Source organism: Sminthopsis crassicaudata, chromosome 5 (assembly GCF_048593235.1).
Source record: "Sminthopsis crassicaudata isolate SCR6 chromosome 5, ASM4859323v1, whole genome shotgun sequence".
NCBI lineage: Eukaryota > Metazoa > Chordata > Mammalia > Dasyuromorphia > Dasyuridae > Sminthopsis > Sminthopsis crassicaudata.
This window is the reverse complement of record NC_133621.1, coordinates 228,653,022-228,675,976: the sequence shown is the minus strand read 5'-3', so window position 1 is coordinate 228,675,976 and position 22,955 is coordinate 228,653,022. Positions and strand designations below refer to the sequence as shown.

General features: G+C 36.9%; 1 protein-coding gene across 1 annotated transcript; it reads right to left on the bottom strand.

The window, feature by feature from the left end:
* Positions 1–2,765: 2,765 nt before the first annotated feature.
* LOC141544310 (keratin, type II cytoskeletal 75-like) lies at positions 2,766–22,128 on the bottom strand. Its single transcript, XM_074270319.1, has 9 exons — positions 21,577–22,128; positions 18,971–19,179; positions 14,132–14,192; positions 13,100–13,195; positions 10,570–10,734; positions 9,531–9,656; positions 8,465–8,685; positions 7,249–7,283; positions 2,766–4,772 (listed from the first exon to the last, which is right to left on the bottom strand). Exons 1-9 carry the CDS (start codon positions 22,036–22,038, stop codon positions 4,570–4,572), a joined length of 1,578 nt encoding a protein of 525 aa, XP_074126420.1. The 5' UTR covers positions 22,039–22,128; the 3' UTR covers positions 2,766–4,569.
* Between the last annotated feature and the right edge of the window lie 827 nt (positions 22,129–22,955).

Here is a 22,955-nt window from a genome sequence, read left to right as displayed (position 1 = left end):
CCAAAGTGCCCTGTCTATTTCCCTATTGAAATTGCTGAGGTCTTCTCTACGTTTTCTCATATCCAGGTGGTCCCAAAGAAAGTGACTTTTATCTGAGTAGGATAACTTTCCCAAAACATTCTGGTATATCCCCAGGAAACCAGTTGTCACCAAATGATTGAGACCCAAAATATCCCTGCTAATATTACAAAGGGAACAGGTTACCCAAGAGGGTCCAGGTACAGATGAGGGATATCTATCCAACTTATCTGAAGGTAGACTGGCTAGGAAGGTCTTTAGAATAAGGATCATAGAAAGAACATCTATGTGGATAGACCTTTGGCCTATATGTCTAAAAAAATAAAAATAATTTTGGACCCTGAGCTAAATAGAAAACATACATATGCATACACATACATACATACAAATACCTACATGTGTATGTATATACATTATATATATGTGTATGTATGTGTGTGTGTGTATATATATATATATATGTGTGTATATATATATATGGTCACACTCAGTTTCTCTTCTCAGGATTCCCCAAATTAGAATCAACATTTGCCTCTGCTTAATGATAATAATAGCTAATATTTTCTTACTAGGTGCCAGAGACTAAGCTAAGCACCTTACAATTATTATCTCATTTGACCCTCACAGCAACTCTGGGAAGTGGGTGCTTTTATTATCCCCATTTTACAGATGAGGAAACTGCGACAGAGATTAAAAAATTTGTTTAGCATCTCACAGTTAGAAAGTATGTGAGGCTACATTTGAACTCAGATCTTCCTAATCCTAGGTCCAGAGTTCTATCTACCATGCCAGCAGCTGCTTTTACTTTATAACTGCTATGTACTTTATAAGAGTTTCAGCTGGAAATAGAGTATCTAATTCTCCAGTTTATAGATAAGGAAACTGTTTCAAAGAAGAGAAGGGATTTGTTTCTTCAAAGCAACTGAGGATGCTACTGCTGTTATTGAATTATTTCAATCATTTCTGACTCTATGACCCCATTTAGGGTTTTCTTGGCAAAAGTACTGGAGTGGTCTGTCATTTCCTTTTCCAGCTTATTTTAATAAAGAAACCAAAACAAATAAGATTGAGTTTCCAAGGATCACACAGTTAATCAGTGTCTGAGGATGAATTTGAATTTTTATATTTTTCTCCACATAGTTACAATATGAGTCAGAGAATCTGAGAGTTCAGGCCATAGTTGCTCCTTCCCTTGAAAAGTATAGCTCTCTCTGTAAGCCCTGGTCCTAAGGACTTCTAGGGAAATCTCATTCTACTCAGCTCAGAAATTTGGAGAGACCCTGGAACTTCCTTCAAACTTATTTTGACTATGGACCAGGCCTGGCCATTGTGCTTAAGCATCTAGGAATGTCCTGGACCAAGTCAATCTCTCCTAAAACTGCCTCAGGGCCACAGAAGCTTCTGGTTTCACCTAGAGACCAGGGAAGCAAATTGAGAGATTTCGCTATATCTTTATTTGTAAAAAGGAGCCCTGAACCTTATAATTATTAGAACGGGGAGTCATAAACTCCAGGTTTGAATTCCTCCTGCCATTGTTAATTGTTCTGTGATCTTGGGAAAGTCAATCTTTCCATATAGAACTCAGTTTACTAATCTATTAGTAAAAAGATTGAGTCAGTGGATTCAACTTTCTTGCTTTATGAGGAAGAAATTAAGCCATTTTCTAAGTTTCTTCCCCATATTCTTAGTTTTTTTTCCTTTAAAAAGAAAAAAAAGCCTTCCCTGAACCCTGAAGAAAAAACTAAAAAGAAAAAAAATGGAATTGATGCCTGTACTCATGAGCTTCCATTCTAATAGGGGAGAGGAAATCGACCTTTTGTGGTCCCACACAGCTAATTTTGAATTTTGAGTTGACTGAGGAGATGATGCAAACAATAACAAAACAATAATAGCATTGTCTCCCAAGGATTTGAAGTCCGGACATGTAACTCCCAGTCCTGGATCTGCTAATAACTAGATTTGTGGCTTGGATCAGGTTTTTAACATTTTTGGCTTAAGCTTTGGTTTTCTTATATGTTAAATGAGGAGAATTATCTTCTATTCATTCAAGTCAAGACTCCTGGGATTCTTTCTGAGAAAAAGCCATGGAAATTTAACAGTCGTATAGAGGAAACCTTATTTGTTGGAGCAATGTGTGTGACTTTTGGACAAGTATCTATATCTCTGGATCACAGTTTGCACATAACATTGTCTATTCCATATTTCTTAATAGCTAAAACAGGTCACATATTTATAAAAACTTTGAATACCCAGCCATTGTTGGTGGAGAGAGATGTGTCACTCAGCCTTAGAGGCATCAGTGGAATTGTGATAGTGATCAGGAGACATACAAAATGAGAGATCATTCTTCTATAGTCTAGGAAGGAACCTGCTTCTAAGTAAATGTCACAAAAAGTGGGTGTCAGGAACAGTGTGATAAGCTCACTCAGAGGATTTTAGTGTTCTGGTGAGTTATGACATACTTCAAAGGTAATTAATGAAGAATAGATAAGGTTCTTTTACAACAGGTGGAAATAGGTACTGGAAGAAAATGCAAAAATGAGAATTACCAGAAATCTTGAGTAATAGAAAAAAGCTTATATTAACTAATAAAGGAAAGTGTCCTCCAAAACAGGGAGACCCACTCCCAAATTGGAAGATATATGGAGATGGGATAGCAGAAATGGTAGAAAGTATGGTCCAGAGACCGATTTAGGAGATGGACTACAGAATGTGTGTTTATCATTAGAGCACATGAAACAAAAATCAGTCTTCACCAGACAGTTTGACTGCCTTTTATTCAAGCTCTTTGAGCAAATGGATCTGGATGGGGGAATACAGGAGAAGGACCTGAAACAAAGTAGGTCTTTTTTCCATTAACAATTATCTCTGGAATCTATACTAGTGAAGAACAGTAAATATGCAAAAAAATACTCGTTCTTTCTGCTAGTTTTGAGAATTACATCTGTCTAGTTTTGGTCTTAGACAAAGACATTATGGGAATTTACAATGCAAACCAACACAATTGTACTATGAGCACCAATCACAGGAAGGTCCCACTTTCCCAATCTTCTCTTTTCTATTTTTCCTAGATTCCAATTTCTTGTGAAGAATGAGAAGTAAACAGAACCATCTTTCAGTGATTCCTAGCACCAGCCCATGTTGCATCCTGTTTGTTGTCTTTGTTGGACCACACCTTTCTTGTGGGGTAAGTGAGTTGATGTATTTGTTTCAAACTCCTTCTCGCCTGGCCAATGTTGGGTTGCAGGTTGCATCTCAAAGTTCAAGTCAATGAAAACAGTGGTGATACCAACAAAAGAGGTAAGCAAAAAAGAAGTCATTCAGGAACAAACTAGAGAGGAAGAGGCAAATAGGGTACAAAAGGAGATAGGATTTGAACTTTCAAACAGAGTGAGAAAGAGGATGGAAGGGGATATACACAAGTAGAGAAAAAGAGAAAGGAAAGCAAAGATCTAGACAGAGGTTGAGTTAGAGAAAGAATGAGAAAAAAAGATAAAAGAGAGAAAGAAAAGGCAACAGAGACAGAAACTGAGAAAGAGAGAAAAGGAATTTAAAGGAGAGAAATAAAACTATACAAGCAACAACAAAAATCACTAGTCCCAGACCTTATTTCTTAGGATCAGATGGTAAGGTGAGGGGAGATGATGATGTTGAATAGAAAGACCTCTAACACATGACAAATTTGATTCTCTATGTATTATCAAATGTTTCATATCAGGCTGACTCCCATCAATTAAAATTTAATAAGGTAAATCATTTATAATATTGGTTTAAATATAAACAAAAATAGAATATGGAATCTGCTTTGAAATATTATTTACTGCCTTCCAAACATTCAGGCAGAATTGTCCAATTATCTGATTATTAATGTGGTTAATTGAAAACTGACTATGCCTTTAAGTGTCTCCTAGTTGTTAATTTTTTCCCTCCCAATAGGTAAAAAAGCTGGTGAAATAGAGGAACCTGAGGAGCTGAAGTTTATTATGGAGATTGTGTTGGGCCAATGGTCATTGATGGTGATGGACTTGGGGCAAAGGAAGGCAATGTTTAGTGATAAATTTGTTGCTAAGACACCCTACCATCTATTTTTTCCTTCTGTTTTTCCTCTGCTCTGAGAGAATCTGCTGGAATTTTTTGACTTTCTAGTGAAAATAAAATATATTAAAAGCCCTACTCCCGAGATATCAATTCTTGCTGAGACCCAGAAATGGAGAAACCAGGAAAGAAAGAGAAATGATTTAAGGAAATGCAACATGACAGCTTTGATGTAGATCGAAAGAATTAGCCAATAAGAGTAGTAAGCCCTAGGAAAGGCACTTACATACCCTGGAGGACTTTGTGAACAAGCACCACTCTTCAACTAAGGAATGGCTTAGTGAGGACCTGCTTGGAAGCTGAAGGATGGACAAGATGGTCCTGGAAGACCTATGCACCCTTTGTTACTATGTCTGACTGTACAAATGAAATTGCTTTCTGGATTTTTATCAGAGTATCAGGCCTTAGGGTAGGGAAGCTGGGTTGGGGAAGGGTGGGCAGTCAAGTAGAGAAGTTTTAGCTCCGATAACTTTTCTTAGTGGATGATGTCTTGGAGATGATGCGCATGCTGGAGCTGCTGCCCCCCATGCTGCGCCCGCTGGTGGAGCTAAAGCCTCCAACCCCACTTCCATAGCAGAGACTGCTGCTGAGACCACCTCCGCCCACACAGACGCCACCACTGCCTCCATATCCAGTGCTCCCTCCAGAAGTAACCACAGCTGTGGGGAGAAAAAAGAATTATGATGAATGATAGGATTTACATCTCTTTCAGAATACAAGAGCATCTCAGCTTTTTTTTCGTGCCTTTTAGTGTCTCCTAGTTGTTAATTTTTTCCCTCCACATCCCAAATCCTTTTTCCTGGTACCTCTCTCCCAAGTATCTCAATAGACCATTCAAATTTTCCCTGTTTCACTGGGAAATTCAGAGGAAGACACATGGAAAGAAAATGGGTATGGCCAGCTATTGCTAATGCCTGATCTCCGTATGGTGATTTACGATTATCAACCTGCTTTCATGTTGGACATGCATCTCATTTTATACAATAACTTTATTAGGTAGACAGAGCAATATCATATTCCCATTTTAAAGTTTGAGAGAGATTAACACTACTAACAAGAACAACAACAATAATAGTATTTATATATATAAACTTTTATATACATTTTGTTTATCACATGTTAATTATATAATGTATGATGTGATTATATTTTATCCACTATATTATATCAACATGTTATTGTACAATATATCAATATTGTATTATATTTATTAATATTATTATATTATTTTAATTATTATATTATATTTATACATATTAATTTTATTATTGATATTATATTTATACATATCATATATGTTTATCTATGTGAGCTTTACAAAGTGTTTTATATACATTACCTTATCTGATGCTCACAACAAGCCTGGGAGGTAGGTATTATTATTATTACCTCTATTTTATAGATGAGGAAACAGGCAGACAAAGGTTAAATGACTCGTCCACACAGCTAGTAAGTATCTGAAATAAGATATCTTCCTGACTCCAAAGTTGGATTTTAATACACTATAGCATGCTAGATGTTTATTTTATTGAGCTGAAATCAGTCTCCCAACTTCCCTTTTAAGGTCAGTTCTCCCTTCTGGAACAAACTACAATACATTGTCTCCTTCTTCAACATGAAAAATTCTTTAAAAAAGAGATTGGGTCTTGGTCTCGAAGGCTTGGGGCAAAACGCCCAATGTTCTTTCAACTATTCCTCATAGCAACAAGATGACCATATTCCTCACTAACTTACTTTGCCACTGTTTATCTTAAAGCATGACAGCCAGAAGTGAATAGTCTATTTACAGAATACTGTAGACATGATCTGATCTAAGAAACACATGAATCACAACAGGTGACACACTAGAATTCTAATTCTGACCCTCACTAGCAGTGTGATACTGACAAGTTATTGAATCTCTCTGGGGTTTAGAGTATAAAATAATCTATAAAAATACTACCCAGTTCCATGTCACAGGCTTAATGTGATGATCACATTGGATGAGGAGAGTAAAATAACTGATGGACTTTAAAGTGTTATGTTATCATCTATTAGTGTGATTATAATACAACCTAAAATTATGTTGACTTCTGGATTTTTTTCTGTCTATTTTTTGTTTTGTTTTATTCTTAGCAGTTGTATTATACTCTTGGGCAGCTTGGTGGTACAGTAGATAGAGTGCTGGGAATGGAGTCAGGAAGACTCATCTTCTTAGTTTAAATCTGATCTCAGACACATGCTAGCGAGACACAAGTCACTTAACCCTGTTTGCCTCAGTTTCCTCATCTGTAAAATAAGATCTAGAAGGAAATGACAAGCCACTCTAATAGTTTTTGCAAAGAAAACACCAAATGGGTTCATGAAGAATTAGTCACAATTGAAATAAACGACTGAACAAGAAGAAATTACACTTTTGGTTCCTATTTCCTATTTGGCCATAGGTGATCATTCTAAGCTGCCATCTTTTTCACATGTTAGGTTACCAAGTCAAGTAGCTGCTTCTCATCCTATACTGGTGCAAATTTCTAAATAAAGGACTTACATTCTGACTGATTTGGATTCAGGGTTTCAGACAGAGTTGGGATGAAAGATTGATTATCCAAGTTCTGGTGACACTTATTATATATATTATTATTATAATCATGTTCTTTCAGCTTAATCTCTCACCTATTGATTTACCAAAATTCACAATTTGAGAGTGAATTCATGATTGTAAGGACTGCTTCATTAGGTAGTACGATTTATTCTTAGAAGCTTGAAAATAACCTGAGCCTTTGAGGATATTTTTCCACCTGTGGGAAAATCCACACTCTACTTCCAATGCATCCTTTGTTGTTATTCAGTCCTGTTTGATTCTTGATACTCTCATTACTAATGTGAGATGTCACTCTTCAGGGATTTGATTTTTCTCGTCATCTACTCAAAATTCATTTCTTTACTGGGCCTAGAAGCCTTAACATTTCTTTGTCTGATTAGGAAGAAGTGTCCAAAGGAATGGGGACTTTGCAGGAAATTATTTTCAGAGGGATATCCATCATACTCTGCTAATAACTATTGACAAAGAATCTTCTCCAAGCCATCAGGTACTACATATACTACATTCTTCTTCCCATATCACCCACTGTTCAGTAGTATCTTACAGATATTACTCACATATATTCACAGGTCCAACACCCTCTCCAGTGAGTCTATAGGGAAAAGAAGAAAGACATTCTTATTGAGAAATTGAACAATTTTCTTTCCTTTTTCTTTCATATTATATATATATATGTGTGTGTGTGTGTGTGTGTGTGTGTGTGTGTGTGTGTGTGTGTGTGTGCAGAGACAGAGATAAAGGCAGAGAGACAAAGAGGGAGGGAGGGAAGGAGGAAAGGAAGTAGGGAGGCTGAAGCATATAGATTGTTCTATATAAGAAACAGATGGTAAAGAGGGAAAAAATAGATAAACTGAAGAAGTGGAGAGAGAGAAGGAAGGAAAAAATAAAGAGAAACAGACAGATAGAAATGAGAATTTTAAAAATAAGAATGAAAGCAAAAGCTAGAGAAAGATAACAAAGACCAAAACAAAGATAGACTGAGAAAGGAAATAGCCCTTAATGATACATATAGGCATTGAGAGTTATAAATAGTGAGGTAACTCCAGGTATTACAGCTCCTTTCCCTGAAGGGATAGTTAGAATAATGATCCCCAAAGTTAGGCACCATTTTAAAGAGGGAGCTTGGGGCACAATGTGAACTCCCTTGAATATGTCTTTTTCTTGAGAGCCAGTGTAAAAATGACCGAGGCAAGCAATTATGTCTGGGATACCATGAATGATCAAGAGCAAGCAATTCTTTTGACAATGATTTTAGGGCCCTTTTATCAAAAGAAGCCAATGGATTTGTCAGCCAAGCCAGGACTTTTCACTTCCCCAGGGAATGGTGAATATTTCGAAGCTATCTTGCATGCCTGAAACACTCTCTACCCTCTTGTCTAATTACTGACTTCCTGAACTTCCTAACTAAAATCCCACTTTCTACAGGAATCCTTCCCCAACACCTCTTAATTCTAATGTCTTCTTTCTGCTAAATATTTCTTATTTATCCTGTATAGAGTTTATTTTTATATATTTATTTGCATGTTCTCTCCCCTATTAGATTGTAAGTACTTTGAGGGCAGGACTATTTTTTGCCTCTCTTTGTATTCCCAGTTCTTAGCCCAGTGCCTGACACATTAAAGGTACCTAATAAATATCTGTTGATTAATTGATTGATTAATTTCTGGAAATTCATTTAATGCTGTTAGGGCATATCTAGCCTTATTGTGAATTGATCATACTACTATGATGCTGCTGTTTAGGTTATGGGATAGGGAGGATCTGATTACCCACCTGCACTCCTCTCCCTCCAGCAGCTTCCTGTAGGTGGCAATCTCAATGTCCAGGGCCAGCTTGACATTCATCAGTTCCTGGTACTCACGCAGCTGCCGAGCCATGTCCTGCTTGGCCTTCTGCAGGGCATCTTCCAGCTCAGCCAGCTTGGCTCGAGCATCCTTAAGAGCCAGTTCCCCACGCTGCTCAGCATCAGCTATGGCAGCCTGAAGAGTGGCACACTGTGGGAAAAGGAAGATTATCAAGTATTAACTCTGCCTCTAATTAGCCATGTAGTCTTACAACTGTTTTATTTTCCAGGTTTTATTTCCTGGATTTATAAAATGTGTAGTCTAGATTAAATAATCTTTTAAATCTAATTTTAAAATTATATGATATTAATATAAAATAAAATTATAAGACATTTAAGTTAGACCTCAGGAAGGAAGTCCTAACAATGGACATCAATTCAAGGGAAGTCATGGCTTCTCCAATCCTGAGAACCTTTGATCAGAATGATAATATCAACCTGAATGTTTAGGTATTCACCTGTTTTTGAACATCCTTTTCTCCTCTGGAATTCTCTGGATAATAAATAAGAAAGCAACCAATCTGTGACATATACTGTAACTTATTTAACCTGAAATAGTGGTCAGTTTTCCCTGTATAGCAGCAGGAATTGAGGGTAATAACAATAAAAAATAGCTAGCATTTATAGAGTCCTTTAAGAGTTGCAGTGTTTTACATGATATTTTATTTACTCACAACAACCCTGGAATTTATTCTCATTTCAGATAGAAAAACAGAGGCACTGAGAGCCTTGCTCAATGTCACAAAGCCAGTTAGTGTCTGAAGCACATTTGAATTAGGTTTTTCCTCATTAAAAGTCCAACATTCCAAACATTGGCCCGCCTACTTATTTAATTTCAGGAAGATTATTTTGATATCCTAGGTGTTGGAGGGAAATTATGGAATTGAAATTATGGGATCTTATTTCTGGGAGGCTTTTAAGTTCTGTTTTGGTTAGGATGGATGGTTTAGAAGTCAAGATAATGACTAAAGGTGCCTCCTGTGAGCCTTACTATACCTGCTTCTTTAAATTGTCAATCTCAGAACGCAGTCTCTGGATCATCCGATTCAATTCTGAGATCTCCATTCTGGTGGTACGGAGGTCATCTCCATGTCTTCCAGCAGAAAGCTGCAGTTCCTCATACTGTAAAGAAAAAAAAAAAAAACACCAAATATTGGTAGCATTAAAGGAACAGGGACAACTGAGACTAGAAATAAAAAGGCTGAAATTTTCTGGTACCCTAAAAGTTTGTGAATTGTCATATTGTTAACTAATTCATTTATATTTCCTTAATCCAAAACATTGTCAAATCCAGTTGCTACACTATTTCTTAGTCCTTTCCCTATTCTGTCTCTTTCTACACCATCATTCTAGTCTTGTCATCCTCACCACATTCTACATGGCCATGGTGATGTTCTCACTTATTTCCTGATAACCAATTTTTCATTCCAGAATTATAGCTTCTACTGTCTTCTGCAAGCACCATCCCATTCCTTCCAAGTTCACAGTTATGTAGCTGCTTCCTGTTGTCTATTGACAGCAGATTCAAAGTCATGTGCCTCGTTTTTAATGAATCATCTCATATCTGCCTTTATTATCTCTTAAGACTCACTGGTTTAGAATTTCTTTTCTAATTGGTCATTTCTGGTCCTTGTTCTATCACATCAAAAATATGGTTATGCTATTCTCTTTTCCTTATTAAATCCATTTAGCCTTATCTCCCTCTTATATTAAGAGCTTGTTCCACATTATTTTTATCTTTGAAAACCTAACTTTTTCATTTGTTTCTCCCACCAACACTGACATCTTAGTTCAGTTACTTCTCATCTCCTTGACCTCTTGGCTCTGTCTCTTTATTATCAATGTATAACCCATCTCTTTTAACAGACCGAAAGATCCCTCTAGGGATTGATTGACTACTTTTTACATTCCTTCTATCTCTCCCTCAAGTTCCCAGAACTAGATTCTACCACATACAAGGCTAATTTAAAACCAAGGAATGAATTAGAGAGTGACTATTTTCTGGCTCCAACCTATTTCTTCTTTAGCTCCTCACCTTTGACTGGTACCAGGACTCTGCTTCAGCCCGACTTCGGTTGGCGATGTCCTCATATTGAGCTTTGACCTCAGCAATGATACTATCCAGGTCTAGCTTACGATTATTATCCATGGACAGAACCACTGAGGTTTCTGAGATCTGAGCTTGAAGCTGAGCCAGCTCCTGCAATTAGACACAAGTATAGAAATATAGGAATTGAGAAATGTGTGTGAGTGTGTGTGTAAAAGAGAGTCAGAAATAGATAGAAACAAGGAAAAGAAAGAAAAAGAGAGGAGAAAAATTGAAGGGGGAAGGGAAAGAAAATAGAGAAAGAGATGGAAATTTTCTCAAATTTCTTTAGGAATTGAGAGAGTGCAAAACTATGTTTTAGCATCCAAAATAGCATCTATCACTGAATGAGTGCCATCAATATTTTGTATCTGAGAGATGGCCCTTTAGTTGAAAGGAATGAGAGGGGCTAGGTTTTAAGCCCTGACTACCACTTTACAGTATGACCTTGGAGAAGTCATCTTGCAATAAATTTACTTCTTCTACAAAATGAAAGGATTAGATTAGAAAATCTATATTTATTCTTTTCAACTTAAATCCATGATTCTACACGAACAGAATTATAACTGATTCTTTTGTCTGTGCTAATGAGAAGGGGCAATAGTAAGCCTAATCTCAAATGAATTTTCTAAAAGAAATTCCTATGTTTTTGAAATGTACTTCTGTCCTTACACGTAAGCTATATTCTAGCTAGTCATTGATTTAAATAACATTCACTGGGTAAATGCCCAAAGCCCTAGTTTGTACAAGATGAATAGGACAAAGAACATCAAGGATTATAACACTTAGCAAGAGAGAGAAAGCTCACAAGTAATTCAACCATAAAGTGGGAATATGATAAGTGCTCTAAAATAGACTTAAACAAAAGTGATTCAAAGGTAGGAAAAATCATCTCTCACTCAGATGCAAAATACCAGTTAAAGTAAAGCATCCTTTTCCCTCTCCAATTTTGAAAATTATGTGCTATCTCTACATCTAAAATTAAATATTTTCGTTTGATCTCTTCTGTTTCCTGATATAAGCTGACTTGCCAGACCATGACTTTATTAACAATAAGAGGCAGCAGAAAGCTGAAAACCCATTGAGTAGAGTAAAGTAACAAAAGACAACTTAACCAACTTCTACTGGGAGTCACACTTTTATCTCCTTTTGTTGAGCCATGTCACAAAATAGTAGAAAGAATACTGCACTAATAGTAACTTCAATTTGTGTTCCATTTAAGTACTTCTTACTTTGATACACTTCTTTCAGCAAGTCACTTAGCCACTCTGAGATTATCTCTTTATCTGCAGTAATATTTATACTACACAACTCATGAAGCTTTGATAAATGAGATAATGTAAAAAGGCACTTTGCAGCCCCAAATTCTATATAAATGGATCCTATTACTATGTTACCTAGAATTTTTTTTTGCATAATTGGTTTTTTAATTGATTACTGGCTCTAATCTTATACAGGTAGAACTAAGCAATAAGTGTATTGCTAATATCCAGTAGAATGAATTATTAATTATTTTCTGGTTGATGTGCTTGTATTGCTCTGCAGATTCAGAGAACACTATCTTTTCTGGTTTAAATGAATTAGATAACATCATTTATGAAACTATCTGCTCTCACAAAAACAATTAAAAGCAACAACTGGAAATTGAATGATGTGAAATTATGATATCAAATTTGGACCCAAAGAAGAGATGTAAGAATATACTCTCTCCAATTATTAGATAAGGGAAGGACTATGGGTGTGAAATACTACACACAATTTTATTTGGATTGCTTTTATTAACTTTTTTTATTCTTGATTTAAATTTTTATTCTAAGGGATGGCTTTCTTGGAAAGAGGGGAGATATCAGAAAATGAAAGTTACATGAAAATAGCAATTACTAGTTAAAATTTAAATTAAAAAGAAGTAATTTGTTCTCAGTGGTACACATCTACCTCCCATCTCCTCAGATTTCTCTATGTCTATAAGGAGGCTAGAAGAACACAAACTATAATAGTTTGGGAGAAAAGAAAATGGTCCTGGTAATTTTCCAGATTCCTCACCCTCAATCTGACATGCCCTTTTCCCTTGGTACCTTCATTCTTCATTGTAGATTGATACCAATGATTAGCTGTGACTTCCCACTCTCAATTTGTTGAATCACATCCATGAATGACAGAGGGAATGAAATCATCATATGAGGGGACAGAGGTTGTCTTCCCGAGACCTTGCAATATCCTCCATGTTAAAAGAAGAATTATAAACTTAGGAGAATGACAGATAGCCTCTCCTCTCCTCTTGCCTTTTAAAAAGACCTTCTCTGAAAAGAAGAATGAGTCTGTGAATACAGGCTCTCATGATCTCCAAGTTCAAAGGTGAAGGAGAGGAGGTGATATCTTCCATACTCCACGAATCAAGTCAGCAAGCAGTTCCAAAAGATAGACAAGAGTGAAATAAAAAGGGAGAGAGAAGGAGAGGAAGGACTAAAGCCCTCCTTACCGCCTCATAGAAAGCCCTTAGAAAGTTGATTTCATCTGTCAGGGCATCAACCTTAGCCTCCAATTCCACTTTGTTCATGTAAGCTGCATCCACATCCTGAAATGCAAAATCAGAAACTATTACTCTAATTCTTGTCCTTCCCAGATTTAAATTCCCCCCCTCAGGCCCACAAGTCTGAATGAACTACTTATACTCAGCTGGGTGAGGGAATTTTCAAATGCCAGGCAATTGGGTATAGCTAAGGGGTGAGGTTGGGTGATTATTTGGGTGATATTATTTTGGGGTCCCTGAAGAAATCTAGAATTCCCTTCTCTGTTAAACCTCAAAATAATTCAAGCTTATTGAGCATTTATCAGTTGTGCTGTTCTCTTTGGGTTAAGAGGTTCTTAACTTGGGAGTCAGGGTATAAGAAAAAAAATATATTTTCACTAACCTCTAATTGAAATTTAGCATTTCCTTCAATTATTTAACTACATGATCCTGAGAAGGGTATGAAGCCTTCACAAGATTATTAAGGGATCTATGTCACAAGAAAAGACTAAGAACCTCTCTGTTCCAGATCAGTCCTTTTCATGATTGCACTATGAGAAAACTAAGATCCTCATTCCCCAAACATCATTCCCTATTTGGCCTTTAAGATCTTCCCACAGGCTCCTCCTTCTTCTTCTATTTCCTTCTTTATAACGTTGTACCACAAACTCCTAAACCCCCAGCCTTTGCTTCTTCACAACCCATTTTGTTCCTCCCAGTATTGCTGTACAAACACTGTCCATATGCTTTTGCTTGTGATTTTTCTCCTCTTTTGCTCTATTTATGTCCTGGACAGAGGGTCTCTTTCCCCCTTCAGAATAGAAGCCTCTCTCCTCCCCTTATTCTTGCCATCCTGCACCCCAGCACTGTGGAGTCAGATCTAGAGTTTCCTTCTTTGTTCCATCTTAGAAAACTCTGAGCTAATTGGGGATTTCCCACCCTATGGGAATGATGTTGGGCAGACCAGAGTCAGTCTTAGAGCCTCTTTTTTTCCCCTTTCACCTTCTTGAGCACCACAAATTCATTCTCTGCTGCTGTGCGTCTGTTGATTTCATCCTCATATCTGTTGTAAGGAATCAAATGTTAAGTTACATTAAGATCAAAGAATCTGAGCATTAAAAAAATGAAATTTTTCTTTTGTTTAAAACATTTCTGCAACAAATAATAAAAAGATGATATTACATAAAACTACAAATCTGTTGTGTACAACTTGCTGTTCCTATTAAATACATAATAAAGTTATCGGCCACTAGATAGAAAATAATATTAAGGAAGACCTGAGGCCTCAGGCAACATTATCCACAGCTCAGGATTAAAAATTATAATATTAAGCTATTAAAAATAAAATAAAATAAAATAAAAATGAGTAAGCAAAGGAAAAAGAATCCGACCATAGATAGCTACTTTGGTGTAAAAGAATATTCAGAGGAAGACAGTGAAGTTAAAAAAAAAAAAAAAAAAGTTACTCCTACCCAATGTCAAATAGTCACAAGCCCCAAAAGAACTTTCCAAACAACATGAAAAGGAATGCAAAAGTCAAGTAAGAAGAATCAAGGAAAAATTAGGGGGAAAAATAAAAGCAATCCAAGAAAACTATGAAAAGAAAATTAAATGAATAGAAAAAGAGATATAAAATCTTAAGGAAGAATTAACTCCTTGAACTCTAGAAATGGACACATGGAATCAAATGACATTATAAAACACAAAGAAATATTAAAACTAGAAAAAAATCTGAAACATCTTATAAGAAAAACAATTGTTCTGAAAGACAAATCGAGGAGAGGCAACAAGAATTGTTGGCTACCTGAAAAGGAAGCTTTTCAGGTGAGCAGGGTAAGATGGCTGCTCTAAAACAATTTGGTCAAGTTTCATGATATTAAACCACTATGTAGTGGAAACTTCTTGTTAAGATTTTTAAAAAAAAAAAAAAAAAAAAGGCAGAGGGGGTGGGGAGGAGATTACACCACAGCCAACGAACCCCATTGTTCTGGACCAGAGAAACCAGACTTTAATTCCCACTCCACCCTGATTTTCTGTGACATCAGACAAAGCATGTAATGTCTTTGGGTTACTTTCTTTACCTCTAACGGGAGGTAGGAGATCCCCCTTTCTGTTCCCTCTTACAGAGAAATGTCAGAAAGGCTAATTATATTGTTTTTCTTACTGAAATGTCTCTCTGGGCAGCCTTCCAGGATCCCACAGAATGACTAGTCTGTCCCCTGGCTCCCATCTCTTTACCACATCTTTGTGGAATGAGTCCAGGGACCAAGCCTTCCCATCCCCCTCTCCACCTGAGGCAATAAAGGGAACAGCAAGGAGAACTAAGAAGCATTATAGACTTCCTTTCTTGGGTATTCCCAGAGATCCACAAAAAGATCTTGTGAGTTTCTGGCTCTTCTCCAGGCAAGGTGGAAGATTCCTTTGAGTTCATTCACTTCCCCCAAATTATAGAGTGGAATTAAGAAGGGAAAGTTGTGCAGTCAAAAAGAAGTGGTAGATATAGAAAACAAACAAACAAACAAAAAAAAGCCCTCAAGCTCAACACTTAGCTTATGACCTGTGTAACTTTAGACAAATCAAGTTAACTTCTCTGAACCTCAATTTCTTCATATGTTACAAGAATGACTAGTTAACCTACCTATAAGGTCTCTTTTAACTCTGACTCTAAGGTGATTAAATACAGTACCCTAAAGGTTAATCATCTGGGCTGTTCCTCTGCCTTTAGGCACTTCTCCTAACCCAGGGACTAATAGAAAGCTTGTCAATTATTCTGAATCTTAAGGAAAGAAGTTTCCAATTACTCTACTGTGTCCTAACATCTACTGAAAACTTAAATGTCTGTCTTCTTGTCTATGATACACCCCCCATCCAGCCCGATTTTTTCTTAGTGTATGTTCAGCAAACAATTCACACTATCTCAGACTTAAGTCTTTCTTTGGATTCACTGATTCACATTCTCTCTTAATTTCCTCATTAAATCTCTATCAATTCCAAATTCCTCATTAAAGTTTCAAGGTTCCTCTACCCAATACCTTTCTTCCAGAGTCACTTGTTTCCCATCATGTTTCAGTTTAAACTCAGAATCACTGGAATTTAGAACTGGGATGGACCCCACAGACTTACTTTTCCTTGTTTGCTCTCTGCCCCCCACACCCTAACCCTATTCTAGCCCATGATCCCTAGCAAGTCCCAAAAGAAGAAAGTAAAAAAAAAATATTGACATCGTTTAACTCAAACATGCCAAAAAATAGGATATCAGTTCTGGATTATCTTTTGGCAATAGAGGGTCTTCTCTGCAGGTTATCACATTGCTAATATTTAATATCAGACAAGCTTCCTATTGCCTTTTGCCTTTAGGCTTTGACTTCCAAGCATGATCTCCTCAGGGAATTTTAATGTATGTTTATTTTTTTATTTTTTATTTTCCTGAGGCTGGGGTTAAGTGACTTGCCCAGGGTCACACAGCCAGGAAGTGTTAAGTGTCTGAGACCAGATTTGAACTCGGGTCCTCCTGATTCTAAGGCTGGTGCTCTATCCACTGTGCCATCTAGCTGTCCCTATATGTGTTATTTTTAATGTATATCTCACAGAAAAAGAAAAAGTCTCATTCAAGCTCTGGCTCTGAAAATTGTGGAATTTGAGGCAAGTCATTTCATTTTTCTGTTTCTCAGTCTCTTCTACTATAAAATCAGTGGGTTGGACTGACCCTGAACTTCTTTAATTTTGGGTTGCAACTCCATATGGAGTCTCATGATTGAATGTGGGGGGTACAAAATGATGATTTATTATCAATAAATGTTTGATGTGTACCTATTTTATATACCTACATATTTGGAGTCACATAAAATTTCTCAGTTGAAAAGTATCACAAATGGAAAAACTTTAAGAAGCCCTGGAATAGACAACTCCCCCAAATGTTTTCTAGATCTAATCTCAATGAGCCTAAAGTAAGCAAAATTAGGAAAATAAATCTGTAATTTATGCCAAAGATCAACAGAAAGGACTTTTGGATAACTTTTTTTTTTTTTTTTTTTTGGATTATCTATGGCTTGCTTCCCATAGAGGACTTTCAAGGATTACAGGATGAAAAGTTGGAAACACCCTTAAAGATCATCTGCTCTCTATCCCTCATTTTACAGATAAGGGTCATACAGTGAGTGAGGGGTAAGACTGGAATTCAGATCCAGATCTTAAATCTAAATGTAGTAATCTTTTCACAACATTAAATTCCTCCCTTTTCACTGCCCCTATGATAATCTTCTCTCATCTTCTGTATAAACTTCTTATTCTCTGGCTTTAGGACCTCTACAAATCTGTCTAGATTGATCTCTGTCTGCTGCACCTGTATAATTCATTGATCCAAAAAACTTCCCTCACCTTTTCCCATTTAACCCTGTCTTTTCCCTTAGCCCTAATTGGATCTACAAGCAGGACCCATCCAGGAAAATGACTCTGTCCACCCCATTATTTAGCATCTTCTTAGCACAAATCTCTGTCTCTGTCTTGCTCTCTCTTTTTCTCCCCCTTTTTGCCTCACATTCCTTATTTATAAAATAGGAACCTTTGCCCATCCACCTCATAGGCTATTGTCAACATCAGAGAATAACTGTCTCTGAGAATCAGAAGGCCCTTAGCAGTCATTGAAACTAATTGAAAGCTTAAAAGGAATTCCTACTTTAAATATTAAACAGCAGGTTCTGCTTGAAGACCTCCCCAAAGAAAGAATCCATCACTTCTCAAAAAAACTCATTCTTCTTTTCAACACATTTAATTGTTGAGAGGGTTCCTCCCTCAAGAAACAAGCCTAAATTATTACACCAATTAATTGCTCCTGATTGTTTTCCCTGGAGCCAAACATAACAAATCTAATCTTTCCTCTTTATGACATACCTTCAAATACTTGAATACAACTATCAGATGAGATAATGTTTTCAAAGAGTTTTGTAATCATAAGATGATATATATGTGGATATATATTATTCCAAAATAATTAATGAATGCTTGTTTGATAAATTTGTTGATTGAGAAATATCATTAGCTATTTTATAAATTTTATATATTAGCTATGGGCCATAGATTTAAAAAAAAACTTTTAATAATAGCTCACATTATATATATATATATATATACATATATATATATGTGTGTGTGTGTGTGTGTGTGTGTGTGTATTTCATAATTCCAAAATTATTATACTACCACTCAAAGAATCTGGATACATAGAGACTAAATAACTTGTCTAGGGTTATATAACTAATCAATGCGGAAGGTGGGTTGAACCCCGGTCTTTTCTTCAAATATTGCTATTCATAAAAAGAGAATTTAAGCAAAATCAGATAATTCCTTTTCTTTATAGTCATGGATATATTGAGATCCCCTGTGTGTGCTGTGCATATGTACATTATAGGTATTTGCTGCTTTCTTCATCATATTGAAAGTTGGCCAAGATAATATCTTCCAGATTTATTTTCCCATGTTCTTATTGCATGCTCCCCAAAGCTGTATTCTATTGACAGTTAGTTATATTACCAATGCAAAAAAGCCAGTTTTATAAGACATTTAAGGTTGGGGCAGATGTATGGGAATAGCATAAACACATTTTTCTGAACCCATTTCAATTCCTTTCCTCTCCCTAATGACATCTGTCTAGACCTCTGCCCAGCTTCTTGAATCTGTCCTATTCTTTTTCCAGAGTGTCTCTGTCCTCTCCCATCTGGCTGGGCAATTCCTAGGTTCAGCAGCTATATCTTCTAGTTCTGGGTCTCCTCTGAAATTATGCTGGGCATGAGAAGTGCTCAGGACAAAGAATGAGATTGTGGTTTGTGTTCCTTTCACACTTACTTGTTCTTGAAGTCTTCCACCACATCCTGCATGCTCTTTAGTTCAGTTTCTAACCTCCCTCTTTCCCCACCCAGGCATTCCAACTGCCTCCTCAGGTTGCTGATATAGGCTTCAAACAAGGGATCAATGTTGGCTTTGGTTGTCTTATGATCCTGGAGAATGCTCCATTTGGTCTCCAAGACCTTGTTCTGCTGCTCTAGAAAGCGAACCTATATTTCCCAGAGAGAAGAGAACCGTGAGCACCTTTGATAGTTAGAACATATGAAAAAATTGTCTAATGTTAACAGCAAAGTAGAAATGGTAAAGATCAAAAGACAGATCTCATGCTCTGCTCCATTTCTGAAAAGAAATTAGTATTAAACAGTTTTTTGGTAGTGCTTCTTCATGGGAGATGAAATAAGAGAACTCTTTATTTAAATGAAGCAATGAATGAAAGAAACAGAAATTGAATAAATCAAAGCTATTTGGAATGTCCAAGAGAAGAGAAACTTTTGTCTCATCCCCAAAATATTTGTCTCTCTTCACCAAATAAATACTTGGCAGGAAAGAAGAATATGCCAAGTTTACTCCTAAAATTCTATCTAATTCATATTACATAATCTAAATTTACATGGAATCCCTATTATTCAGGAAATTGGAAGGAGAACGTGAGATGCAGAGCTAAAACTCGAGTTGAGCAGCTGAGACATTGCTCCAACTTAGAATTTTGGAGGTTGGGATGTGAGCTTTCTCCCTACTATGTGAATGTGGGAAGAACATCTTATACTTCTCTGATAGTTGACCCCCATAGGAGTTGTATGGAAGGAAGGCAGTCTCTTCAAGGAAGTGTAAGAATGTAGTCTCAGGTTGAGGAGGGAAAGGAGATGAATAATCCTTTCTCTCATAATTCCATCTTCAATTAGATTATTTTACAGAAGTCCATTTGCTTTCTATTTCAACCCCCTTAGGGGTACAATCTTAGACTCTTTGGGATTCTCTTTCACCCAGACTCAAATTTGTTCTAGGCATCAACATTCCCAGTTTGGTGAAATAAAATGGAAATCCCACCGAACTCTGAGCCAGAAGAACTGAGCTTCAGTACCTGTTTTCCTTCTTAAACTAGATGGATATGGAGTTACTGCTCCATATTATGTCTAGATTTCCATATCTGTCAAATACTGATTGGACATTCTAACTCTAGCTCTAACATTCTAGAATTCTTTTAGCTTTCTAAATTTAGTCAAGATGTTGACTAATATCTTGAACCAATGTAATTAGTATCTTCTAAAATCAATCAATCTTTGGGGACTTGTCCTGAGAGATTTAGAAGATAGGTTTAATTATCCCTACATGTAAAGAACGTTTCTCAAACCAAGCATGGGGGAAGTGAAAATGGGTCAGAAGACAAAAGTGGCTGAGGCTCCATTCATTTTTTGGTAGTTATGGCCATGGATCCTTTCCTCCATTTAACCTCATAAATAATTTTATAAGATAAAAAGGTCGTAGAAACCATTTCTTCTGAGTAACTTATTTTATAGATGAGTGAACTGAGGCACAAATGTGGATAAATGACTTATGCTTAAGTTCATTATGAACAGCAAAAGATAGGATGTGAGTCAATTGATCAAGGGTTTCTTTATTATAATTTGCTGCTAATCATTATTAGTATGACACCTGACATGACCCATTTTCCATTTGTTATCGAATAATGCTAGAATCACATGACCACACCCTGATTTTTCCTCAGACCAACTAAACTTCTAACACCCTCTTCTCAAATGCCATGTGAGTCTGGAAGTAAAAGCAAAAGGAAAAATGCAGGATGGGATGAGCTCTGTCATAAGATGAAAAATTGACATAGCATACTCAGACAAGGCCTGGGCAAAGACACAAACAGTTTATAGAATTACTGACTTCTAGACTTGAAAGAATTCTTAGCAGTCGTGTAAGTGTCACATGGCTAATTAGAGAGGCAGATTGAAGAATAGACCCAGAATTCTTAAATTCCAATTTCTGCCACACTACAGGTTTAGAACTTAATTATTCAGATAATTTTCTGTAATTTCTTGAATAAGAAGGTGATCTGTCAACCTAGATATAAAATGGAAATTGAGGAAAATAGAAGGTATAGAAGGTGAGATGATCATAAATTAAAATTAGAAGAAATGTCCAAGGAACCAACAAGTGTGTACTGGGGCTCAAAACAGCTATCCATGAAAGAAGGAGTAAAAAAGTAGATTACCTCCACTCTCCACATCCTTCTTGAACCCCGGACAGATGCCCCATTGTCCTTAGGCAGACATTCATCCTAGTCCAAGTTTATAATTATTTCATTTTGTTTTTTAGCTTTATCTGGTCTAGGTTTCAGTTAGCCAAAAATCCTTGTCATTCTCAGTCATCATACACTGAGAAAGAAGTGACCTGATTATGGGTTAGAGAGCCTTCTGAACATGTTGCCAAACTAAGAGCATTGATCATGAATATGAACGTTCAAAGAACACTGAGACAAATATTCTTGGAGTAGAGCTCACTCTCTCTTCCCAGCTTTTATCCCCAATACAAGTACAAAAATTATAAACTGACAATACAACACCATGGAGTTTCGTACTCCATGTAGGAGTTCTTACCTTATCTATGAAGGAGGCAAATTTGTTATTGAGAGTCTTGATCTGCTCTTTCTCTTCCTTCCGAACCTTCTGGAGGGATGGGTCAATCTCCAGGTTGAGGGGAGCCAGTAGGCTCTGATTGACTGTAACTTCATGGATGCCTCCAGATCCTGCCATCATTCCCCCTCCAAATCCATATCCCCCAGCTCTGTATCCCATGCCCCCATATCCCAAACCACAAGCACCCCCATAGCCAACTCTGCCAGAGCGGTATCCCCCACTGACAGAGATCCTTTTGCTGCCTACAAGATTGTGGAGGCTCCTGGTCCCAAAACCACCCCCAAGACGACTCCCACTCTTCCCTCCCTGGGATACAGACACAGAGCTGAAGCTGGTCCGGCAGCCTGGGAGCAGTGATGCCGAAGAGGCGCTGAAGCTCCGGCTGCCACCAGAGGACTTGATGCTGACCGATCGTTGAGCCATCAGGGAAGTGGGTGCAGAAAGATTAGAGAATTGGGACCGTCAAAGAAAGGAACAGAGATCCTTCTCAATCTTGCCCTTTAGAATTCTAGGTTTATATTCTCTTTGAAAACTGGGCTTGGCCAGAGGAAATCACAGACCACTGCATTGAATTCATCTCCTTGGCATTTCTGGCTTCAGTCCATTTTTCATGTCCCACTAATAATCACTGAAGGAATCATGCACACACCTACTAGAGGCAGGACCAGACCTGGGGATTTCTGACACTCAACATCATCCATGTCCAGTAAATTTCTCCCCTATTCCTTGTTCTTGTAACTGTAATTCTTCATCTTCATGATGCAAACAGATTCTTCCCATTTTGGATGTTTATCTCTCACATCACTCATTCTTTTAAAATTTTTTTTATTGTTACCTTTTTTTTAACATTCGTTTTTCAACAATATCTCTTCCCTGTCCCCTCTAGAGAGCCATCCCTTATTACACTAATGCAAAAACAAAGAAAAATAGTCCAATAAAACTGACCAACAAAGTCACCAAATCTGACATCACTTGCAGTGTTCTACATCCATAATTATCCACCTCTACAAAGAAAGGAGGGATGTGCATTCTTGCATCCCTTATTTAGAGCCAAGGTTAGCCATTTCCATTTTATAGTATTCATTTTTGATTTTTTTCTTGATGTTCTATCTTTTTGTTCTTACTCCTTTATTTGTTACCCATGGGGATTGAAAGAATATTTGAACATTTTCCTTAGGGCTGTATGAATTATATCTCACCTCATTTCCAACAACACACACACACACACACACACACACACACACACACACACATACACTTTTGTCCTTGGTCATTTAATATTTTCCTCATAGCAATTCTCATTCCTGCGGCTCCTCAAGATTAGAGACCCCTGATGATTT